The following is a 21,269-nucleotide window of genomic DNA, read 5'->3' as shown; positions in this document are numbered from 1 at the left end:
CATTTGAGTTTTAATTTGACTTGACTTGACCCCAAATGGTGTTGTTGAGTGTTGAAATGGTATATAGGAGTGATCCCACCATTCACAACATGTATTAGGGTCAAGATTCTTAAATTCACATATTTGCTATTTTATTCTCATATGCCTCTATGGCATTTTAGTTTCTTTTTATTTTCTTTGGAAACAACTTGGATTTGGTTTGATAAGTACTAGGTAAGGTGTATGAAGCTTTTCCAAACCTCTAAACAAAGTAGAAAGGTCTAGGGTAAAGATTTGTAAAAATAGCCATAGGCACATATACCTTTTTCTTATTTAATTTCCTTTTATTTTATTTTAACTAGGATGGTGAAAAGAGGGGTGAGGTTTAGGGTTTAAGATTATTTCAAACTACTATAACAAGCAATCATGGCAATAGCACAAGAATTAAGCAAGATTACTATGTATCAAACTTAATTTAAATAAAAGTTTTTGTTGGTTCCAAAATTTGGAACTAGGGGAATTCATTTGTTTTGTTTTGAATTTTTGGGATGTTACACATTGACATCAACATTGGATCGTCCCATACTCCCATAATCGTGATAGCGAAGAGAGACGAGGGCACATATCGAGGTGAGGTATCACTAGAAGGAGGTGTCGCCGGGGGGTGGGGGGTACTTCAAGGATGGCGGAGGTGGTGCGAGGGGAGGCATCTATGCTAGTTGATGATGGTGCTACTGTGTTTATTTCAAAATCAGCTGCATTGCAAGGTCTGCTTGAAATTGAGTTGCAAAACTATATTTGCAAACACATGATCTTTTATTAAAGCATATTATTAGTATTTAGTAAGTCAAGAAAATTCAAGCTTTCCCCTTGGTCACCGCACCGGCGCGGCCGGCGTCACGGCGGCCCAGAACTCCTCGTCCTCCTCCAGCGCTGCCATGTGCTCCGGCTTTAGCGTAAGCTCCGCGTCCATGCTGCCCCCGCCCTCCCGCCCGGGGTACAGCGACGTCTTCCCATCGGACTTATTCCCCTTCCCGCTCCGCGCCGCCACTGGCCTGCCCCATCCGAAGTCGCACCCGTACATGTCGAAACACGGCGAGCTTCCCACCATGGTCGCCGTCTGGTCGAAGAACCGCGCCGTGTACACCATCGGCTTCGCAGTCCACGCCGCCACCCGCGCCCGGATGGACTCGTCCGTGTGCGCAGCCACCGCCCGCCCCACGGCCGCCGCCGCCCACCCGTGCCCTCGCTCAAGCAGCTCCGGCGCGCGCACAGGCTCCGTGCCGATGGCGTAGATGGTGGTGCCGAAGTACTCCTGCGGGAGTGGGGGCCGGAGCCGCGCGCGGTTGTTGATGGCGACGCGGCACGTGGTCTCCTGCTCCGGGGACAACCTCCGGGCGCGGGTGATGCAGCGCCAGAGGAGCGACGACAGCGCCTGGAAGCGCGTGAGCGCGGCGGCGCTGACGGAGTCCCCGGCGGCCAAGAGGTCATGGCGCGCCCGCTCCTTGAGCGCCACCAGCGACTCGGCCGAGAAGTGCAGCATCCGCTCGCGCAGCGGCGGCGGGGAAATCCGATCGATGAGCTCCGACACGTCGGTGCACGGCAGCACCACCGGGGCAGCGGCTCCTCCGTCGGCTGACCAGCGCTTGAACACCGGAGGCGTCACCGATGGCGGCGGGGCGAGTCCGAGCCTGGCGCGCGCGGTGGCGGCCCAGACGTTGACCAAGTCCCAGAAGGCGGTGCCGTCCGAGAGGGCGTGGTTGTAGGCGAACCCCACGAAGACGCCGTCGGCGAGGTCCGTGACCTGGACGACGAAGAGTGGGTGGTCGACGGCGTCGTAGTTGACAGCGTCGTCGAGCGGGAAGAAGGACCCGACCAGGTCGCGCGGCACGTCGGCGTCGGGCGGGACCACGTCGGCGACTGAGACGCCGTCGGCCACGGCGTGGAGCACCTCCACCCCCTGCCCGTCGCAGTCGATGTGCACAGAGCATCCCAAGACGTTGCCGGTGTCGTCCTTGTGTTGTTCGGTGGCAAACCGGCCGGCGACGGGGTAGTAGACGGCGAGCGTGTCGGCGAGGGCGGCGGCGAGGTGGTCGACGACGTGGGCGGTGGTGGAGAGCGCCGCCTGATCTTTGGGTTTGTGGAAGAGGAGGCCCTTCTGGATGTAGTTGGCGGAGAGAAAGGCGGCATCCCAGGAGGTGAACGGGATACGCTCGCGCGGCCGCGGCGACGGCGGCCTCACCGTGCGCGACGACAGCACTCGCACCATGGACGACGGCGACGGCATTGTGGCCTCTGTTTGTTCGGATGCTTCCTCAGTCGGAGCAGAGATTTATATACTATAGCAGGGTAATTTGGTAGGTGGCTGCACATTTTTCTTGACCCTTTTATTCTCAAAGAAAGGTCAAAGCCTAGAACAAATCCAAATAAGAAAATATACAACATGAAACAAATATATTATGAAAATAAATTTTGTGGTGAATCTATTAAGTTTTTGGTATCCATTTTTTTTTTGGTTTACCAACTTAGTTCTTGGTTGATCCTATACTGTCAGATTTACATCATGATTCATACACTTGAGATTTTTAGTTGCAAGTTAGACTGTAACTAAGAAAAATACCTCTAAAGAGTTAGATTTACTTCGTGATTCATGCTAATGAGAGTTAGCAACATGGATTGCAAATGAGATTTTCATTTGCAAAGTTAGGCTGCAACTAAACTTTTCATTTGGTGAGGTTCATGATTGGTGAGTTGAAACATGAGTTACAACATTTGATAACAGATAATTAAGTTAGTTTTTAGTCGACTAAGAATTAATTACACAATTTTTTTCTCTATAATATTGGTCAAAATTAGAAAATATTGATTTGGTACTAAATTTATATGCCTTATTCATGTGAATAGAGGGAGTGCTCACGTACCAAGTACTAGTATTGTAGTTGACTACATTGCTGCCACATAATTAACTATTGGAGTAGATATTTAATATAGATGTAGAAATTTTGTTGGTTGGTGGCACTGCTGAGCTGGCCTGGTCTTTTTCAAAAAACAATTACACTGGAAAGGTAAACTCTCACATGAATAGTAAAATTGTTAAGATAGCTCAAAATATTTGTATATTCTAAAAAATATCGGTATTCTTCTCGCATGCCAGAATACTTATTTTTCTTTATGAAAATTTATTGTATAAATATAGGACATGTACATTTGCACGTGTAATTGTTTCAGATACTTTTAGCATCAGAATGTCATCATTTGTTTCACCCCGGATTCCCGGAACATATGAATATATGATCTTCTTGCCGATTTGAATATCCGGATAATTTGGGGACCTTTTTTAAGGAAGAAACAAAATGTCTCACGTAACTAAATAACTAATAACAACTGCATGCCGCAGTCCAGCGGTACACATGTGTAGCTAGCTAGCTTGTTTCCCAAGGTATAGAGAAGATGGAGGATGGTGGTGGAGTCAAAAAGACTGAGGAAAGACGTTTACCGTTGACTTCAGCTAATACATTAAAACACATATAAATAAATAAATAAAATGATTCTTGTAGAGCTCGGCCTGCGCATGTGCTTAGTAAACTTGGTCCACTTCACGTGTGCTATTGAGCGTCGAAGAAAAATTGCTCACCGTAGTTATGAAGTTTCAGGGAATGCGCGTGTCTCGGAGACTACTACCACACGAAGTGCTAACTAAGCTACAAGCTGCTGCGGAAGGAGGAAATTTGTTGGAAATTACCATAGCATCAGCAGCGAAATTCAGTTGGAGATGGAATGAATCCATGCATGCAAGACCACCGGGTCTGCACTCGACAGATTCAAAGAATTAAAGCTTGACATGGTTGTCTAGTATTTGTCCAACTCATGTCCACTTGTCTTTTTTTCTCCAACACATGATCAGTTCAAACATGGGGTTCGGTAGGCAATTAGTCGACATCAAAACCAACAAATTATGTTGCATACCCACCACCACCAGTGAACAAAAATGTGCGCTTCCACGTTACAAACTCTTTTGATGATTTTCTAAAATAAAGATGTGTACTATTATATAAAGATATGTGGAGTGGAAAAATATCTCCCAAAATATGCACAGTTTATTTTTGAACAAGGAAGCCAGTCCTCGTCTTCCTTGTTCAGAAAAAGAGTGTTTTAAAATTGTGCATGGATTATTCCTTTTTTTATAATAGCTCATAAATGAGTGTTTTTTGTTCTCGAAAAATAAATGAGTGTTTTCTGTCACTATTTTTGAGTGATCATACTTTTATACAGTATGCACGTTTTTGTTTCTAAGGAAAAGAAACATAAATTTTGAAAATAATAAGTCACTAGTAGAAAACGGGGCATTAGCACCGGTTTGAAATGGCCATATATACCGGATGGGCAACCGGTGCAATCCATCCGGTGCTAAAGGGGAACCACGTGGCCCACAGAGGAGCGCTCGGGCGGGTGACCTTTAGCACCGGTTCGTGTTGGGGCAGCATTTTGGGCCCCTGCCGCGGTAGTCTCTGCCGCGGCAGGGAATTGCACTAAAACACTGCCGCGACAGACTCTCTGCCGCGGCATAGAATTTCACCAGAACGCTGCCGCGCAGAGTCTGCCTCCATTTGAAACACGTTATAATACAGACACATATATAGGAAACCATTATATTACATAAAAATGTTATGAATATATCGATCGAAGTGACACACGTTCATGCTCCGTCTGGAGCTATGACTTGCTCAAGTAAGAACCCGCCAATTCTTCTTGAATTGCTCGTACACGCTCGATTGCTAGAAGACCGTCCCGCAACCGTTGGATCTAATAATTTCAAGAAGGTGGTCAGTATATATATATATTGAATGAAGCACAAGGTGATAAAATATAGTTATGAATGTTGTTTACGTACTTCAAGTAGATCTAAAATTTTGGCCCTCTGGTGGGTCGTCTGGTGAATAAACTCGCAAACGCAGAATCCACATAAATTATTCATGTCCTCTTGCCTCAAGCACTTTACGAGAACAAAGTTCAATCAAAATAATAATCAAGGATGGTAATAATGGTATTAAAACTAGAGTCAAAGAGATGCGCGGCGTAGCTAGTAGTATTTACCGGTACAGGTCTAATTTCAAGTTCTTTTTTCTACGCACCCGGAGCTTTGTTGTTGAACCGTTTCCAAGCCCTCTGGAGCATATCAGCCATGTCCCCCCCACACATCAAGGGGTTTACTTTTCGAGTCCATGACTTCTGCTACTCCGGCGTCAGGTTCAATGACTATCAGGATATAGTGAAACCTGCGCACATATGCATAACTCATCAATTACACTTAACACATGGAGTAAAAAAAAGATTTAATGTGTTCAAGACAGTAACACTCACGCGAAGTTGTAAGGAAATAGTATTTCCCTTTTGTATGAGTGTTTCCTTAGGCATGTACCAAGTTATCCTCCGTGTCCTTGGGATGGTGTGTGAGAGCATGCTCATGCACGGTATATGGGTCAACGAACCCAATGTCATAGATTTGCCCAAATCGGCATCACAGATCTTCATTCTGCATAATATAGTGAGTATAGTTATATGACTGCAATGGGCGAGCCGCGGTAGAGACTTAATGACATAAATAATACTTACAAACAATAGGCACTCATCAGAGATTTGTCGAGGGAGTTTTGATTGAATAACTGAAATAATTCAGTAAATTCGATGTTTATCACGGCATTTCCATGCCCATAGTGCTCATCTTTGATTGCCATCATGATCCAGTTCTGACCGTTGTCACATGCATCCAAGTACCACTTATGCAGTCTTCGCAGTTGTGTTGATAGAAAAGGCAACTCATCAGCTCTGACAAGAGGATTCCCGTAGTGGTACTGGTATGTTATTTGGACATCACCCGTGTGCATGAATTTGATGCGGCTTAAGCGCATCTACCTCGTCTTTGTATAGTGCTACCATCTCCGGATCAAGGCATTGTAGGACATCGGGATACACTTGGAGCGGGGGCACGAGTTTTTCTGGTTTCCAAGCTGGGGAACTGGTTTCCCTTCTACCTTACTTTGCAACATTTCTAAAGGCTTCGATGGGAAGTGGATTTTCCTTATGTCTTGGTGTATATATACATTCCCCTTGTGAGTTCAACGTGCCCCCATGCGCGTAAAACCAATCCATTGACCGCTGGTTTTATTTCAATACCTCTGGCTGAATCCCATTACCAATTAGTTCGTTCTCCCATTTTTCCCACTTAGGCCAGCCAGCCTTGTAGCCTCCTTGCCCCAAGGTATGGTAGCATATCTTATTAGCATCATTTTTCTTATTGGTGGCTGACCTTTTATTTGCCCTCTCGATGTCTTGTACTTCACAAATTCCTCCCATTGGTCTTTTATCTTCTCATAGGGTCCATAAAAAATCTGGAGTCTTTTTTTTTCCTTAACAAACAAGTTGTCAAGTTTTTTCTTGTAGCCGTTGAACTGTGTTGCCATCTTCTTAAGATCCCACTTATTGACTCTTCGATGTACGATATTCAGCTCGGGATCCTTAGGGTCTGGCCTGTCATTCTCACATTCAAAGTCAGTTGGCTCCGGGAAGATGAAATTTACCAGGAGCTTTCTAAACATCATATTTTTGGATCTCGTGTCAACATAAGTAACTCCTTCCCCCTTTGCAGGTTTCTTCCATTCTTGAGTGGTGATCAGGATGGTGTTCCCTAACAATAACTCCTCATTGACTTACAAACTTTTTTGTGTGATCCTTGGGAGCAATCGGTTCGCCATCTTCAGCGATATCCGTGATGGCTCACCTTTCATGGTCTTCCATCTTTCTGGCCGTGCCTCGTTTACTTCCAGTAAATTTTGTTGATCGGGAGGTCTAAAAGAAGAAACAACGTTAATATATGTATATGCACAAATCTGGAGGCATGGTTAATTAATATATATGCACCTCGGCGCCGTCAGCTTCTCCCTCATCGGAGTCGTCGCCTTCTCCCTCATCGGAGCCATCTCCATGGTGCTCTTGCTCATCTCCCTCACCGGAGCCGTCTCCACGGTTTTGCTCGTATCCCTCACCGGATTGGTTCAGATAAAGAGAGGTGATATCGTCATCATCACGGATAATGTCCTCGATGATGTATTCCTTTTTAGGTCTCGTTCCATAGTTTCTGCAAAGAGTTACAAGTTATTCTAATGCTATAAACACAACGAAGCGGTAATTAAGGATAATTCTCAAAACATGATCAAATATTAGAGTTACACATATATATAGCTACTAATTAAGGATAATGCTCAATACATAATCAAAGATTGGAGTTACACATATAGCTCGATCAGGTCCATTTTTATTTAACCCTAATACATCAGTTGAACCTCTCAACGGCGCCGATTGGGTCCTGAGCCGCGCCGGCTGAACACCCAAAGCCAGGGAACAATCATAATGAACTTCTTGGATGAGCACTGACATCATAATGAACTTCTGCTTCATGCACAACCAAGGTGGAAGGTTATATATACATAGAGTTACATGCCAGGTGCTATGATTGCAACTCTGCTCCCCAAAAGGATTCATGCCATCTGTACTTAGACCAAACCTTAAGTTCCTCGCGTCACCTAGGAAGTCCGGGAACTCTCTATCGATTTTCCTCCACTGCGACCCATCAGCGGGTGTCTCAGCATCTCGTCTTTCTTACGGTCTTCTTTGTGCCACCGCAACAACCTGGCATGCTCTTTATTTCTGAAGAGACGTTTCAAGAGGCATTATAGGAGCATACCACATAACCTTGGCAGGAACCCTCTTCCTGGGGGGCTCGCCCTCAACATCACCAGGGTCATCTCGCCTGATCTTATACCGCAGTGCAGTGCATACCGGGCATTTTTCCAAATTTCGTACTCAACGCGGTAGAGGATGCAGTCATTAATGCATGCATGTATCTTCTACACCTCTAATCCTAGAGGGCATAGAACTTTCTTTGCTTCGTACGTACTGTCTGACAATTTTACCCTTTGGAAGCTTCTTCTTCATTATTTTCAGTAACTTCACAAATGGCTTATCACATATACCAGCCTCTGCCTTCCATTGCAGCAACTCCAGTGTGGTACCGAGCTTTGTGTTGCCATCTTCGCAAGTTGGGTACAATTTTTTTTTTGTGATCCTCTAACATGCCCTTTAACTTCCGCTTCTTGTTTTCAGTTTCTGCTTCTATGTGTGCATCAGTGATGGCCCGACGAAGATCATCATCAATAGGCTCATCTGATGTCTCTTCATCTTCAGCTCCCCTGCCTCTTCATCTTCATCGTGCCCCGTTGCAGTATCACCGTATTTAGGGTACATATTATCATCCTCTTCTTCTTATTATTCTTTTTCATTGTCTTCCATCGTAACCCCTCTTTCTCCATGCTTGGTCCAACAATTATAGCTAGGCATGAAACCTTTCCAAAGCAGGTGGGAGTGAAGGACTTGCCATTTACGGTATTTCTTTAAGTTCCGGAAATCAACACATGGACAACACGTAAAACCATCCGCCTGTGGGTTTTCATCAGCCACACGGAGAAAATCTTTCAGGCCCGAAGTGAACTCGGGTAGGCGTCAGTCAACTTACATCCATTGCCGCCGGTTCATCTACATCATATAATTAATTTTATCAAAAAACCATTACAAAACATCATAATATATATAAATAGTGGAAATTACCACTGTACAAATGAAAGGGCCAAGTTGCTTAACCTTGATCTAGGAGGAAAGAAAGAGGAGAAAGCTTAAGTGTCGCTCCGGCACCTCATATCATTTTTGTTTTGTGTGAAATCAAGCGGCATCATTCTCTCAGACATTTCATCGAGCACCTGATGTGCATGGCAAAGAAAAGCAAGCAAGCACACAACCCTCACACCTTCCACCAAGAAAAAATGGAGTGAGGGCTGGTTGTGGGGTTAGCTGAATATATAGGGCAAATTGGGGCTTTAGCACCGGTTCGTGACACGAACCGGTGCTAAAGGTTTCGCGGCTGCCAAGTGCCTGGCCACAAACCTTTAGCACCGGTTCGTGTCACGAACCGGTGCTAAAGATCCCGCACGAACCGGTGCTAATGCCGCGGCTGGTCCCCTGGACGTTCAGACCGCACGAACCGGTGCTAATGGCCCCCTTTAGTCTGAGTTGGTACCAAAACCGGTGCTAATGCTCTTTGGAGCAAAAAAAACCAAAGCCCTCTTTCCTACTAATAAGTAGCTTCCCTACCAAGTTGTCCTGGCAAGCTCCTACGACAGCTCCTACGACGTGTCTGCTTAAGAAGCAGCTTTTATCCGATTAGCTAGTTGCTGATACAATGGCTTACCAAGACGATGATCAGTTGGAGAGGATAGTCGATCACATTGGAACTGAGACGGCCTAGACTCCTACGGGAGACAACAATGGAAGTTTCTGCACTTATTATTTCGCACGTACACATCACCTTGTGTGATGATAGAGAACAAGCATTATGGTAGAATTTTTTGTTCGAACCATACACTGCATATGCATTCATTAAGAAAGGAGAAAGGCCTAAAGAAGGCCAAATTTTACAGACTGTTGACCACCAGGTCACAGAGAAAGAGAGGAGAACGACCTATATATCCAAGAAAAAAAAAGAACGACCGACACATGTAGACAAGGTAAAAGACACAACTAAAAAGACCAGTAAAAGAAAAATAAAATGTCTAGCGCAGCTTAAACCCCTTCAAGCTTGAATCGACCAGTGCTAGTAGTTTTCCACTGTTTTGCCTCATCTTTGATCTGCTGCAGGATTAGATCGATCGGTTTAAAAGAATTATCAAATACTCTTCCGTTTCTCTCGCGCCAGATGGACCAAGTTGTCAGCATGACCAGCGAATTTAGGCTTGATCTATTCTCCTTCCGCGTACTCTGCGGTGTTAGTCACCACTCTTGCAAGGACATGTTTGTAGGTGGAATAACCGGCTGAAACGCTTGACCAAACAAAGAATGCTGCTCCATATAATGTTGACTACCACTCAACCCATGAAAAGGTGCTGGGCATTCTCCCCAAAAGTTTGAAAGAATATATTCATAAATTTTCGTACATCGGAGAACAGTTGGAAAAAATCGTGACTTTATTTACCCTTACCAAAAACTGAATGTATGTACACATACAAGGGCTGACTTATTAACGCTGGAGGTATCAGAGTGTCCCAAAACTACCTCTAAATAGAATGTGTCCAAAAACTATCTCTCTAGATGAACGAGCCCGAAACTATCAAAAATGAAAGAAGAAAGGCCAAAAAAAAACATGAAAGATAAATAAATTGAAAAAAGTCCTAAGATCTAAGGTGCAACATCCTTCTCCACAATTTGAGAGGTATGTATTTGTGGGGTGTGGAGAAGAGTATTCTACCTAGCATGATTCACTATAATGTGTTGAGACATTATTTACAGTGGAAAAAAATGAAGTGGTGACAAAAAATGTTTGATTTTGTGTATATATGCTCTCCCTATATGCAGAACGAATATAAGAAAGTGAAAAAAGAACGGCAAAATTGATCGCATCAACTCTGAATTTATGATGCATCTGAGTGGAGTATGTGTTGGTGTTCATTGGTAGCCTTCGCGAATCTACCCTTGACTCTCTTCCGCGTGTCCGCTCTCGCTTTGCGGGAGGCGTACATGATCTGCTTGCAGAACCTGCAAATTTCATTTGGATTCAATTCAAACCTGCATTGCGATATCTAGTATATATAAGGTCTGGGTCAAATGGAAGTTTCATGCTTACTTTCTGTTTTTCTTCTTTTCGTTGTACCTGAGCTTGGCTCTGTCCCTTTCCTCTCGCTTCTTGGATATGCTGTTTGGATCTTGTTGATGAGCTGCTGCCTTCTCATCCGCAACTAACATCTGCTGTGGCTGGCTGCCGTCATGCAAATCAGCGTTCTCCGTCGGTGGTGGTGGCGCAATTAAGGGCAAGTTAGGACAGAAATTAGGGAAGCCGTCGAGAAGCAGGGACTGATGATGATCGTTGCCCATGGATTGCAGAAGAGTAGCCGATGTCATTACTGGCTGGCATGATGATGATGTTGTATTATAAGATGAATATGATGATGAGAAAAAGTGGCAGATCGACGGTGGCTGCTGCTGCTGCCAAGAAAATAAACAAAGCAAAGTGGTTAACTGTTATTCTCATTGTCAAATTGGGATCAAACAGAACGTGCAAAAAACGTGTGAATTAGCTGCGTGAGTAAGTGGTATACTTGGTATGTACCTCAAAAGCGAGTAAATTCGCTGAAGGCGTGGCTGACTGATGATCAACAAATACTCCATTAGTACTCTCAAGCCCAGGACAAGGTGGAGCACAGGTAGTTGAACAAGCATTATTCCAATCATCACAGCCGAAGCTGCCTCTTTCTCCTACAATTGTTGTACTCGCGGTTCCATTTCCATCGCACATCTGAGGTCCATCCTCCATGTTGATCACCACAAATTAACAGAATGAGTACTCATCGCGGTTATATGCGCCATCCTAGTTAAGAGGTAAGAGAGATATTTAATCTTAGACATATGTTGGTCCATCCACCGAGGGAGCCAATGCTTGATTGGCTGTATGAGCACTATGCTTATATTTATTATTCTTAGATGTGCTTATACCTAGCTGTTGATTGTGTGTGTGTGTGTGTGTGTGTGTGTGTGTGTGTGTGTTAGAAATGAAGGAATGTTTTTTTTTGAGAATTATGAAGGAATGTTTTTACTTGTTCAAAATTCCCCATTTCCAATTCGGTCAGTTAGGGAAAGGCATCACTCCATTTTTTCTCATAAACTCCATCATAACATGAAAGTCATTTTCAAAATTTTGTTTCTTGAGGGTTCATTGGTTAGTATTTGTATTCTTTTAGTACTTCTTACTTTCTGGTACAGTGAAACTAAAATGCACGTTAGATAGATATCAGCCAGTTGGATAAAGGTCCATGTCACCACAAAATTTGCCAAACTTTCAGAGGAGAACACAATATATGATCTTTGTATTAATTATATGATCCTTTTGATCATTCTCCATTACATTTACATGCATCAGGAAATCCGGAGGGTCATATATCTCTTCCCAAACAGATCATCCCTCTTTTACATCAGTAATAGAACACTCCGCACTACCCTAAATTATTTGTACAAAGTACACACTGCTTTGTATGGTTCATCAGCGTATCACTCACTGGATCACACAATTAATTGTCCGTTGTAAAATTTGTGAAACAGAACAGAGCACAAGACGAGTCTCAATTTGCACTGGCACAGGCAGCAACATAGCACATAGCATTAATTCAAGTTCAGAAATGAAATACTACATCTATAGTGTGAAGTTCAGAGGTTGAGGTATGGATAGACTTACTTGAACCTCTTCCAGGATCTGGGGCAGCTTGTCGGCGAGCCACTGGTCGAAGTCCTCCTGCGACGACGGCGCCTCGACGGAGAGGATGCGGAGGATCTCCGACGGCGTGGGGCACCCCGTGTACTCCTCGATGGCCGACCTGGCGTACGTTCCCTCTGGCGGCCCTCGGCGATCCGCGCATTCCGCGCAAAGCGTGGCCTGGCCGCAGCGGATCGCGGCGGGCGCGGCGCCGCACGCGTCGCAGAGCGGCGCGCGCGCGTGGAGGCCGGCCAGCGCGCTGGCGCCGTGCACTGCGCCGTCGCACTCGAGGCAGAGCCTGGCGCCGTCGGATGGGCAGAAGACGACGGCGCGCTCGGTGAGGCAGTTGTTGCAGGCGTAGGTGAGGTGGTTGTCCATGGTGTCGTCGACGCCGGCGACCGCGCAGGATGGCAGTGCTCCTCATTCATCTACCAGCGCAGTGCATCTGCACTTTGTCAAGAAGGGAGGAGGGGGGAGTACCGGCGCCGGCGACGGACGGATGGGGCGGCGCCGTCGATATATGGGAGTCAAGAAATAGGCGGCGGGGTGGGGAGGGGAGAGGACGGGAGTGGGTTGAGGCGGTTGGTTACGTACGTTGACGGGCGCGCCAAGCCCGACGATTTGGATCTCTTACAGCTAGCGCTCTAACTAAATAACTGCCACTCCCGACGAACCCGTCCTACTCACTCGCTCGCTACAATGCTCCTCATGCACCGACCAAACATCTCTCTGTTTTTATCTTTGCATATTTATCGAATGGGTTAATTAGCACTGATTGTATTCCTCTTATTCTTTGTTAGTATTCCTCTTATTCTTTGTTAGGTACTCCATTTCCCAATTGTTGTGGGCAAGAATTTTCTAGACTTAATTAGCACCGAAAGATCTAGAAAAGAATAAAGGATAAGTAGGAGTAAATATATTTTGCACGGAGAAAATAAATCTCAAGTTAGGTGGTGTTAAGTATATCTATTCTAGTATCAAGTTGTGACATGTGAGGATACACTTATTCATCAATCTTGTGATAGTCCTATAAATAGAGGCATTGTCCGGCCACGAGAAGGTTCTTGCAGATTTAGTATCTCACCCTTATCATGTTTTTAGGTTTTGGATATTCGCATGCTAATCTTGAAGTAAGACCATCTCCAACGGAAGGTCGCATTTCGGGCCGTGGAACTCCCCGCTTCGGTCTGTTTGCGGTGGTCGTGCGGACAGAAACGAGTTGTTGTCCATCTAGAGCAAGTACAATAAGGTCTTGTCAGCTGGCCATAAGAGATAATATATTATATTTTAGGTTAGTTGGACGAGAAAGATTCCGAGAGAGAATAAAAGATGGCTCTAAGTTAAGAGCCAGCTCTAGCACGTGCTTCTAGGCACTTTCTAAGAGTAAAAGGTAGACCATATATTGTAAAAGTACTATATTTTTATAACCCACTCTTGCAGGGGCGAAGCTCCCCAGGTAGGGCAACTGCCCCACCTCAACTTTTGGCAAATGCATAACTTTTGGCAAATGCATTGCCGAAAGTTATGCTTGTTTTTGGTGAACATTGCGCGAAAACAACTTCGAACCCAAAAAAAAAAAAGCAAGCACTGCGTACCAAAAAAACATAGACACATTTTCTATGTTTAATGTGAATAAGATTGTTCCTCTTATAGAGATATATTATATCTCTTACTATATAAAAGACAATCTTGAGTGGGAGAATTGGAGACTCAAGAGATTTCTTGATTTTTGAAAGGCCATCACGTTTCTCCAACGATCTATCATGGCGTTGCTTTTAACAGCAGCGAAGACAACAATTAAAAGAGTTCTCGATGACAAATATCATGAAGGCTGCGTTGCAAACAAACCAATAGATATTCAAAAGTCTTAGTTCATAAAATTACAAAAGATTTTTTAGAAAGGTAAAAAAGCTTTGTCATTGAGCTGGCATTATTGAAATATTTGTAAGTTCTACTTATAATGAAATATGTTCCTAATTTTATTGTACAAGTCATTGTGTTATCATATATATTATTTATGTCTCCGGACTATTTTGTTTTCTTTTTGCATTATATTTTAGACTTCGTCCTACCTCAAGTTATTTCTGTCCTTCGTTGTTGCACAATTGTACATGCTAGCTATATGTTGACTATAGATGACGTAACAAACTGCTATACACGTCTGACGACTATACTATTGTTCTTGCTCTTAGGGTGGTGCAGGCCCTCAATGGTGATCCCCATTTCAAAATAAATGTAAAAAAGATATGTTCAATTTTTTTTGCATGTACCCAACAATGGTGTAAAATTACAATGCGAAATTATTTATATTTTAAGTGTAGCGAGAATGATAAAAATCACTTAAATTTACAATAAATTGTACTGCCTATGTCCCATGGGTAGAGACCAATCAGTGGGCAGTGCCACTCTCTCTCTCTCTCCTCATAGTAGCCTGCATGTGGCATGAGCGTTGTCCATCTCACCACAAATCTAAACCAAATTTGTTTTAAAATTGTGGTTGTGCGGAACAAAAAATAAACAATTATCCGTGTATGGTTGATGGCAACAACTCTGTGTGTACCAACTCGTTGGGACTCGAGGTGCAGAGCGTTGTAGCAAGCGTCTTCTCCTCACAAGGATGACTCAAGAGTTTATATCGAACTCTCGGAAAATTGGCTTAGAAGCTGAATTCTTCCCTTCCTCTTCTAGTAACCTCCAAAATAAAGCTTTGGTAATCAAGCACAAGGTTTTGTATTAGTAATAGGAAATACATGTATAAAAATAAAGTAAAGTAAAATAAAGCAAACAACCTAAGTAAACTAGATAAAAACAAATAAAGGCTAGTGGTATTTTGGTTTTGTGTGTGTATGTAGAGATAGTTTTTTTTTGTATTTTCAGATAAAATAACACTGGTAAATATAAAATAAGGTAATGGTGTTAGAGGTGTTTCTAGTGATTTAAAATGGACCGGGGTTCATGATTTCACTTATCTACTCTCCTTTTAAGTTGTAGTGGACACTAACAATTCATCAATGGCATAATAATGGTGGAACTTCAACATGTGTTTGATAAGCATTCATACATGCATTACGTCCTAACATAGAGATGATGCAACACAGCTCTCTTATACTCCTCAACAAAGGGAAAACTACAAGCAATCTTGAATTAATAATTAGCAGAATATAGCCTTAAGTAATTTGATATAATGTTTGAATATCAAATTTGCTACTTTGAACAAACAAGATTATCACAATGTCACATAATAATTATAGCACATCCATTCATTTTATCCCTAGTGAGTCGGCAAAACAAAGGTAAAAACCATAGTAGATATTGAATTTGTTATCACTATTCAATCACTACCACCATGCTACTCCATCTAATACACACTTCTCCCCACACATGCTCTTGCATATAAGTTGGATCAGAACAAGTACTTAAGAACGGGGTACATGATATGCATCTATCAATACATCTTACACATAATAGGTTCCAATCTCATATATCAATATCATAGAATAAAGATCCACCACATATGAATTATATACATGACCATAATCATGTTGGATAGCTTATATGGTACAACATCTATGAAGAATAAGAGAGAAATAGATTAAGCTGCTGACACAAACCCATAGTCCAGACGTGGACTACTCCCTCTTCATCATGGTGATGATGGTGAAGACGTTGAAGAAGATGGAGATCCCTCCGGTGGCGGCTCCAGCGGAGTTTCCCCCTCCAATCTTCATTGGTTTTAGCTTTGTTTTGGTATTTCGGTGTTTCTGCGGCGCCCTCCTCGAGGAAGCACCGGGAAGTCCTTTATATAGGGGTTTTTAGGCCAGAAAAAGTCTGTGGACGAATGAATCAAGCGAATCAGACGGTCAAAGAGGAAAAGAGGTAGGGTGGCGAGCCTCATCATCTGGAGGGGAACTAATGGAACTATTCTGCCTAGTGTTATTGGCACAAGTGTACTCTTAGGATGTGTTCGATAGCCCAGCCCAGTAGAGATTAGATATCTACCCTTATACAAGCTAACCCTAGCTTAGTTGAATTCAGATTTTATCGTGTGTTTGGTATCTCGAGCGAACGGAGACATGTTGAGTGCGCCTGTTGTTTGGTGGGTTGTATGCGGTGAGAATAGCTGGGAAGGTCTAAAATTTGCAATAAGACCCCTACATACAAAAACGAAACATGACCAAGTCCCTGTATACAAAATAAATAGCAATCAGGTCCCTATCGACTTGGGGAGGGAGCTCCAGCGAGGCGAGGGAGCTCCAGGGCGCAGACCACCTTGGGGCCTGCTATATCTTTTGCGGGACGAGCTCTGCCCGAGCGACCTACGAAGCTCGATTCGAACTTCTCAACCTAGCCTGGCTGAGAGCCTTTTTTTGTATGAGCTCAATAGTGCCGAGATGGACCGATCCGGGCTAACAAACAACAAATAGTCACTTCAGCTGGGTTGCGATGAGAATATCCAAACACACTCTTATTGACCCGCTTGATCTAAAAAGTCATATAATCCTATTACACGCGTGATGTACATCTCAAGCCTCACACCGATCATATTTACTCTCTCTCTTCCATGTCCTAGAAAGCCAGAATCAACCATTTTGGTGATGCTAGCTAACTGTTCCACATTTGCAGGATCCACTAGTCAATGTCCTCCTGTCCAATGCCACGGGTACAGAAGACAGATTAGTTAAGATTTATTTAGGTAACCAATTTAGTCGTCTACAGAAACGAGTAGTAGTGTGTTGATGTACCGTCATTGTCTAGTCGCGCATTAACCACATGTAACGAGTAGGAGCATCATACCGCTTGTCCAACATGAGATAGTATGCAACTGTCGCCTACCACACAAAAAAAATCAGTTAACCATCATCACTAGTATAGCCAGCCCACAAAGAACTTTATGCAAGTGTATGCGTTAATGCGTATGGACATGATGGAGTACTTGGTTTTCGACTCCATTATGCAGCAACTCAACCAGGTTATGTTTGTCCAACCCAACCATCATCTTGACTATATCCTCAACGGTGCGATCACAAACCTGATGGAAGACACAAACACATTCATGTCTGATGTATATATTCAGAGATGCTGTAGCGCGAGGGATGATATTATTTACCCTGAGGATTTGGGTGTTGGCGTCATGGAGAGGAGCCGGCATGGCGAGGTAGCGAGGGATAGAGTGTTGGAGCCATGGATGGTGGCACACCTCGGCGACGGTCAACCGCCTGTGGGGGCTCACTTGAAGCATGCCTAAGATGAGTGCCCTAGGATCGTCCGAAATCCTGCTTGGGATCTTCACCTTCCCACTCTACACACTCCATCGATTCCCCAAGAGATCAATATCAATCAACCAACCAACCAAGTGAACCAACCAACCAACCAACGAATCAAGAAGACGAACGGATAGAAGAAGCAGCTGGGACTCACGGCGATTCTCCTCTTTATAGCGGGTTCATCGTCATCGGGGCCATCGAAGGGGAGGTAGCCACAGAGCATGGCAAAGAGGATGACACCGCAGCTCCACATGTCCACCTCCGGACCAAGATATCTCGTTGCTTCATCTTCCGTTCGCTCGGCGGTCACCTCCGGGGCGGCGTAGAGCAGGCTCCCGCAGGCCGCCCCGGGGATCTGGACGGGGCCGAAGAAGTTGCTGAACCCGAAATCCGCCAGCTTGACGTTCTTCCCGGCGTCCAGCAAGACGTTCTCGAGCTTGAGGTCGTGGTGCACCACCATGTTCCGGTGGCAGTATGCCACGCCGGAGACCAGCTGCCGGAACACGCGCCGCGCCTCCCCCTCCTCCAGCCCGCGATCGCTGGCGAGGACGTGGTTGTAGAGCTCACCCGATTCGGCCAGCTCCATCACGATGCATACCTGCTGCGGCTGCTGCTTCTTGGTCTTGTCCTTTTTCTTCCTCTGCTTGCTGTCGCCGACGTCGGGGGAGGCGATCACGGTGGCCTCGTAGAAGCGGATGACATGGGGGTGGTGCCGCAGCTGCCTCATGATCCGGATCTCCCTCTCCGCCCCTTCTTCTCCTCCTTCTTCCGCATGAGTTGGGGCGTGGAATATCTTCACGGCGACATGGCGGCCGGTGAGGCGGTGCCTGGCCGGGTACACGTTGGCGTAGGCGCCCTCGCCGATGCGGATTTCCTCCACCTCGTACCGTGCATGCAGATGCTGCTGCTGCTCCCCGCTAGTTCCGGCCGCCATTATCGACGCACTGGGAGCTCACCACCTTATCCATATATATGCTCCATCGCTCATGGCAGCGCCATAGATCGATATACCGAGCAGGACAGCAGGTTATGTGTGGTGGGTAAATTCGCTACACTCTTGTTGCCACTGATAGAATATATGGTTACCTAGTTTAGGGCTAACCATATATAGATAGAATCCCTTGTAATTAGGCTGAGGTTGTTTGTAACTCTGTCATCGATATATATATGTCATGTACGCCGGCCCTGTTGGGTACCGGTCATTGTCTCTCATACCTCTCTTCTCCAAAACCCATCTAGGTTTACATGGTATCAGACTAGTTCGATCAACATGACTTCCGCACAGCTCTCCGCCGCCGGCACCTCTGGATTCTCGCCTTCTTCAGCTCCGCGCCCGAACTACTCTCCGTCTCCCACGGGTGGCAGTGGTGGTGGGCGTTCTGGTGGCAATGGCAATCGTCCCCTCTGCCAGCTCTGTGGTGAGCTTGGTCACGTTTCATCCACCTGCTTCAAACGGTTCCAGAAGGGGTACCTCGGGATCGGCAATGATGGTCGCTTCACTGCTCGTCAGCTGTCCATGGCGAACCATGTCTCTGGAGGACGCCCGCAGACTCCTCCTGTGGACACGGCCTGGTACATGGATACCGGGGCGACAGATCATCTCACCAATGAACTGGGTAAGCTCCAAGTGAAGGAGCCATATCATGGGAAGGAGAAGGTCTATACAGCCGATGGGTCAGGTATGCATATATCACATATTGGTCATGCTGTCTTGCCGACTCCCTCCTCACGTCCACTCCACCTTAAAAATGTCCTTCATGTTCCAACTCTCACTAAAAATCTCTTGTCAGTTCCTCGTTTTACTAGAGATAATCGTGTCCTTATTGAGTTTCACCCACACTTGTTTTTTGTCAAGGATCTGGCTACCAGGGAGGTTCTTCTTAGGGGTCGCTATCATGGTGGCCTTTATTCTCTTGATGATCCTCATATCAAGCAAGTTTTCAGCACTCTCCGTGTGTCTTCTGCTCAGTGGCATGCTCGGCTAGGACATCCAGCGTCGCAAGTGGTGCAACATATTTTGCGCAGTCATGAACTTCCATCAGTCCCAAATAAATTAGATACAGTATGTGATGCGTGTCAGCAAGGAAAAAGTCATCAATTGCCTTTTCCCCTTTCAGATCATGTAACTCATGCTCCTTTGGAACTTATTTATTCAGATGTTTGGGGTCCTGCCCAGACATCAGTTAGTGGTCACAATTACTATGTTAGTTTTGTTGATGCATACAGTCGTTTTACATGGCTTTATTTACTCAAGCGTAAAAATGATGTCTTTGATATCTTTCTCAAATTTCAAGCCCATGTTGAGCGACTTCTTGGCCACAAAATTCTTCGTGTCCAATCTGATTGGGGTGGTGAATATATTAAGCTAAATGCATTCTTTGATAAGCTTGGAATCATGCACCGTGTCTCATGCCCACACACTCACCAGCAAAACGGAACTGCAGAACGCAAACATCGTCATATTGTTGAAACTGGGCTTACTTTGCTTGCTCATGCGTCTGTTCCTTTTCCATATTGGAGTGATGCTTTCTTCACGGCTTGCTTTCTGATTAATCGTATGCCCACTAAAGTCATCGCTATGCAGACTCCCCTTCAGCGTCTACTAGGAGAGGTGCCTGACTATACCTTTTTTAAGGTGTTTGGGTGTGCCTGTTGGCCCAACCTCCGTCCTTATAATAATCACAAGCTTCAGTATCGTTCGAAAAAATGTGTGTTTCTTGGGTATAGCCCTCTTCACAAAGGATACAAATGTCTCCATGTCCCATCCAATAGAGTCTATATTAGTCGCGATGTGATCTTCGACGAGAATGTTTTTCCGTTCTCTCATTCATCTCCCACACCGTCCGAGTCATCCACCTCGCATTCATCACCTTCGGCTGACCAATTTGTTGATACTGTGCATGCACCTGCTTTGCTCCCTACTCACAGTGCAGGTACAGGTCGGGGCGTGCGCCTCCATCTTCTCCCGGATACAGCGGATGCAGCGCTGCAGCCTCCCCACGTCGCTCATGGGCAGCTGCATGGCGCTGGCCCTTGCATGCCCTCGGTCGCTATGCCGAACGTTCCCAGCTTGGTGGCTGGCTCGGCTGAGCCAGACTCGGTTCCTGAACCTGATTCTGTGGTGCCACCGTCCCCTGGTTCTGGAGTGGACTCACCTGGCGAGCCGAGCTCCTCTTCGGCTCCCACACAGCGTCCAGTCACTCGCTCGATGCATGGCATTCATCGTCCCAAGCAGCGTACAGATGGTACCGTGGCCTGGCTCGCTGCCTGTATTGCTCAGTCTGTTGCTGATCCGTGTGCTGAGCCCCGTCATTTTCGAGCAGCTCTCGGAATACCACATTGGCGGGCTGCTATGGAACAGGAGTTTGATGCTCTTCAGAAGAATAATACTTGGCATCTTGTTCCTCCAGTTCCTGGTGCAAATGTTATTGATTCTAAATGGGTGTTTAAAGTCAAGCGTCATTCTGATGGTTCCATTGAACGATATAAAGCACGATTGGTTGCCAAAGGTTTTAAGCAAAGGTATGGCCTTGATTATGAAGACACGTTCAGTCCGGTTGTTAAGCCTACCACTATTCGTTTGCTGTTGTCACTTGCTGTTAATCGACGTTGGGCCCTTCGTCAGTTGGATGTGCAAAATGCCTTTCTTCATGGTGTTCTTGAGGAAGAGGTATTCATGA

The 21,269-nt window shown here is 45.2% G+C and overlaps 3 protein-coding genes across 4 annotated transcripts; all 3 read right to left on the bottom strand.

The window, feature by feature from the left end:
- Nucleotides 1–423: 423 nt before the first annotated feature.
- On the bottom strand, nucleotides 424–2,430 carry LOC127311725 (uncharacterized acetyltransferase At3g50280-like). Its single transcript, XM_051342189.2, has one exon. It carries the CDS (start codon nucleotides 2,264–2,266, stop codon nucleotides 854–856), a length of 1,413 nt encoding a protein of 470 aa, XP_051198149.1. The 5' UTR covers nucleotides 2,267–2,430; the 3' UTR covers nucleotides 424–853.
- A 7,528-nt stretch (nucleotides 2,431–9,958) lies between these two features.
- LOC127311726 (putative zinc finger protein CONSTANS-LIKE 11) lies at nucleotides 9,959–13,286 on the bottom strand. 2 transcript variants are annotated; one of them, XM_051342191.2, is made up of 4 exons: nucleotides 12,308–13,286; nucleotides 11,189–11,386; nucleotides 10,706–11,061; nucleotides 9,959–10,617 (listed from the first exon to the last, which is right to left on the bottom strand). In XM_051342191.2, the coding sequence occupies exons 1-4, from the start codon at nucleotides 12,701–12,703 to the stop codon at nucleotides 10,494–10,496; spliced, it is 1,074 nt and encodes a 357-aa protein (XP_051198151.1). In that variant the 5' UTR covers nucleotides 12,704–13,286; the 3' UTR covers nucleotides 9,959–10,493. The 2 variants fall into 2 exon arrangements, with proteins under 2 accessions (XP_051198151.1, XP_051198150.1); XM_051342190.2 differs by having other exon boundaries at nucleotides 10,706–11,064; nucleotides 12,308–13,284.
- A 3,790-nt stretch (nucleotides 13,287–17,076) lies between these two features.
- Nucleotides 17,077–18,609, bottom strand: LOC127316326 (serine/threonine protein kinase OSK1). Its single transcript, XM_051346722.1, has 4 exons — nucleotides 17,744–18,609; nucleotides 17,433–17,624; nucleotides 17,259–17,354; nucleotides 17,077–17,154 (listed from the first exon to the last, which is right to left on the bottom strand). Exons 1-4 carry the CDS (start codon nucleotides 18,521–18,523, stop codon nucleotides 17,077–17,079), a joined length of 1,146 nt encoding a protein of 381 aa, XP_051202682.1. The 5' UTR covers nucleotides 18,524–18,609.
- Between the last annotated feature and the right edge of the window lie 2,660 nt (nucleotides 18,610–21,269).

This window comes from Lolium perenne, chromosome 7 (genome assembly GCF_019359855.2).
Source record: "Lolium perenne isolate Kyuss_39 chromosome 7, Kyuss_2.0, whole genome shotgun sequence".
NCBI lineage: Eukaryota > Viridiplantae > Streptophyta > Magnoliopsida > Poales > Poaceae > Lolium > Lolium perenne.
Note: the sequence above shows the minus strand (reverse complement) of the source record. Positions and strands in the feature narration are given on the sequence as shown.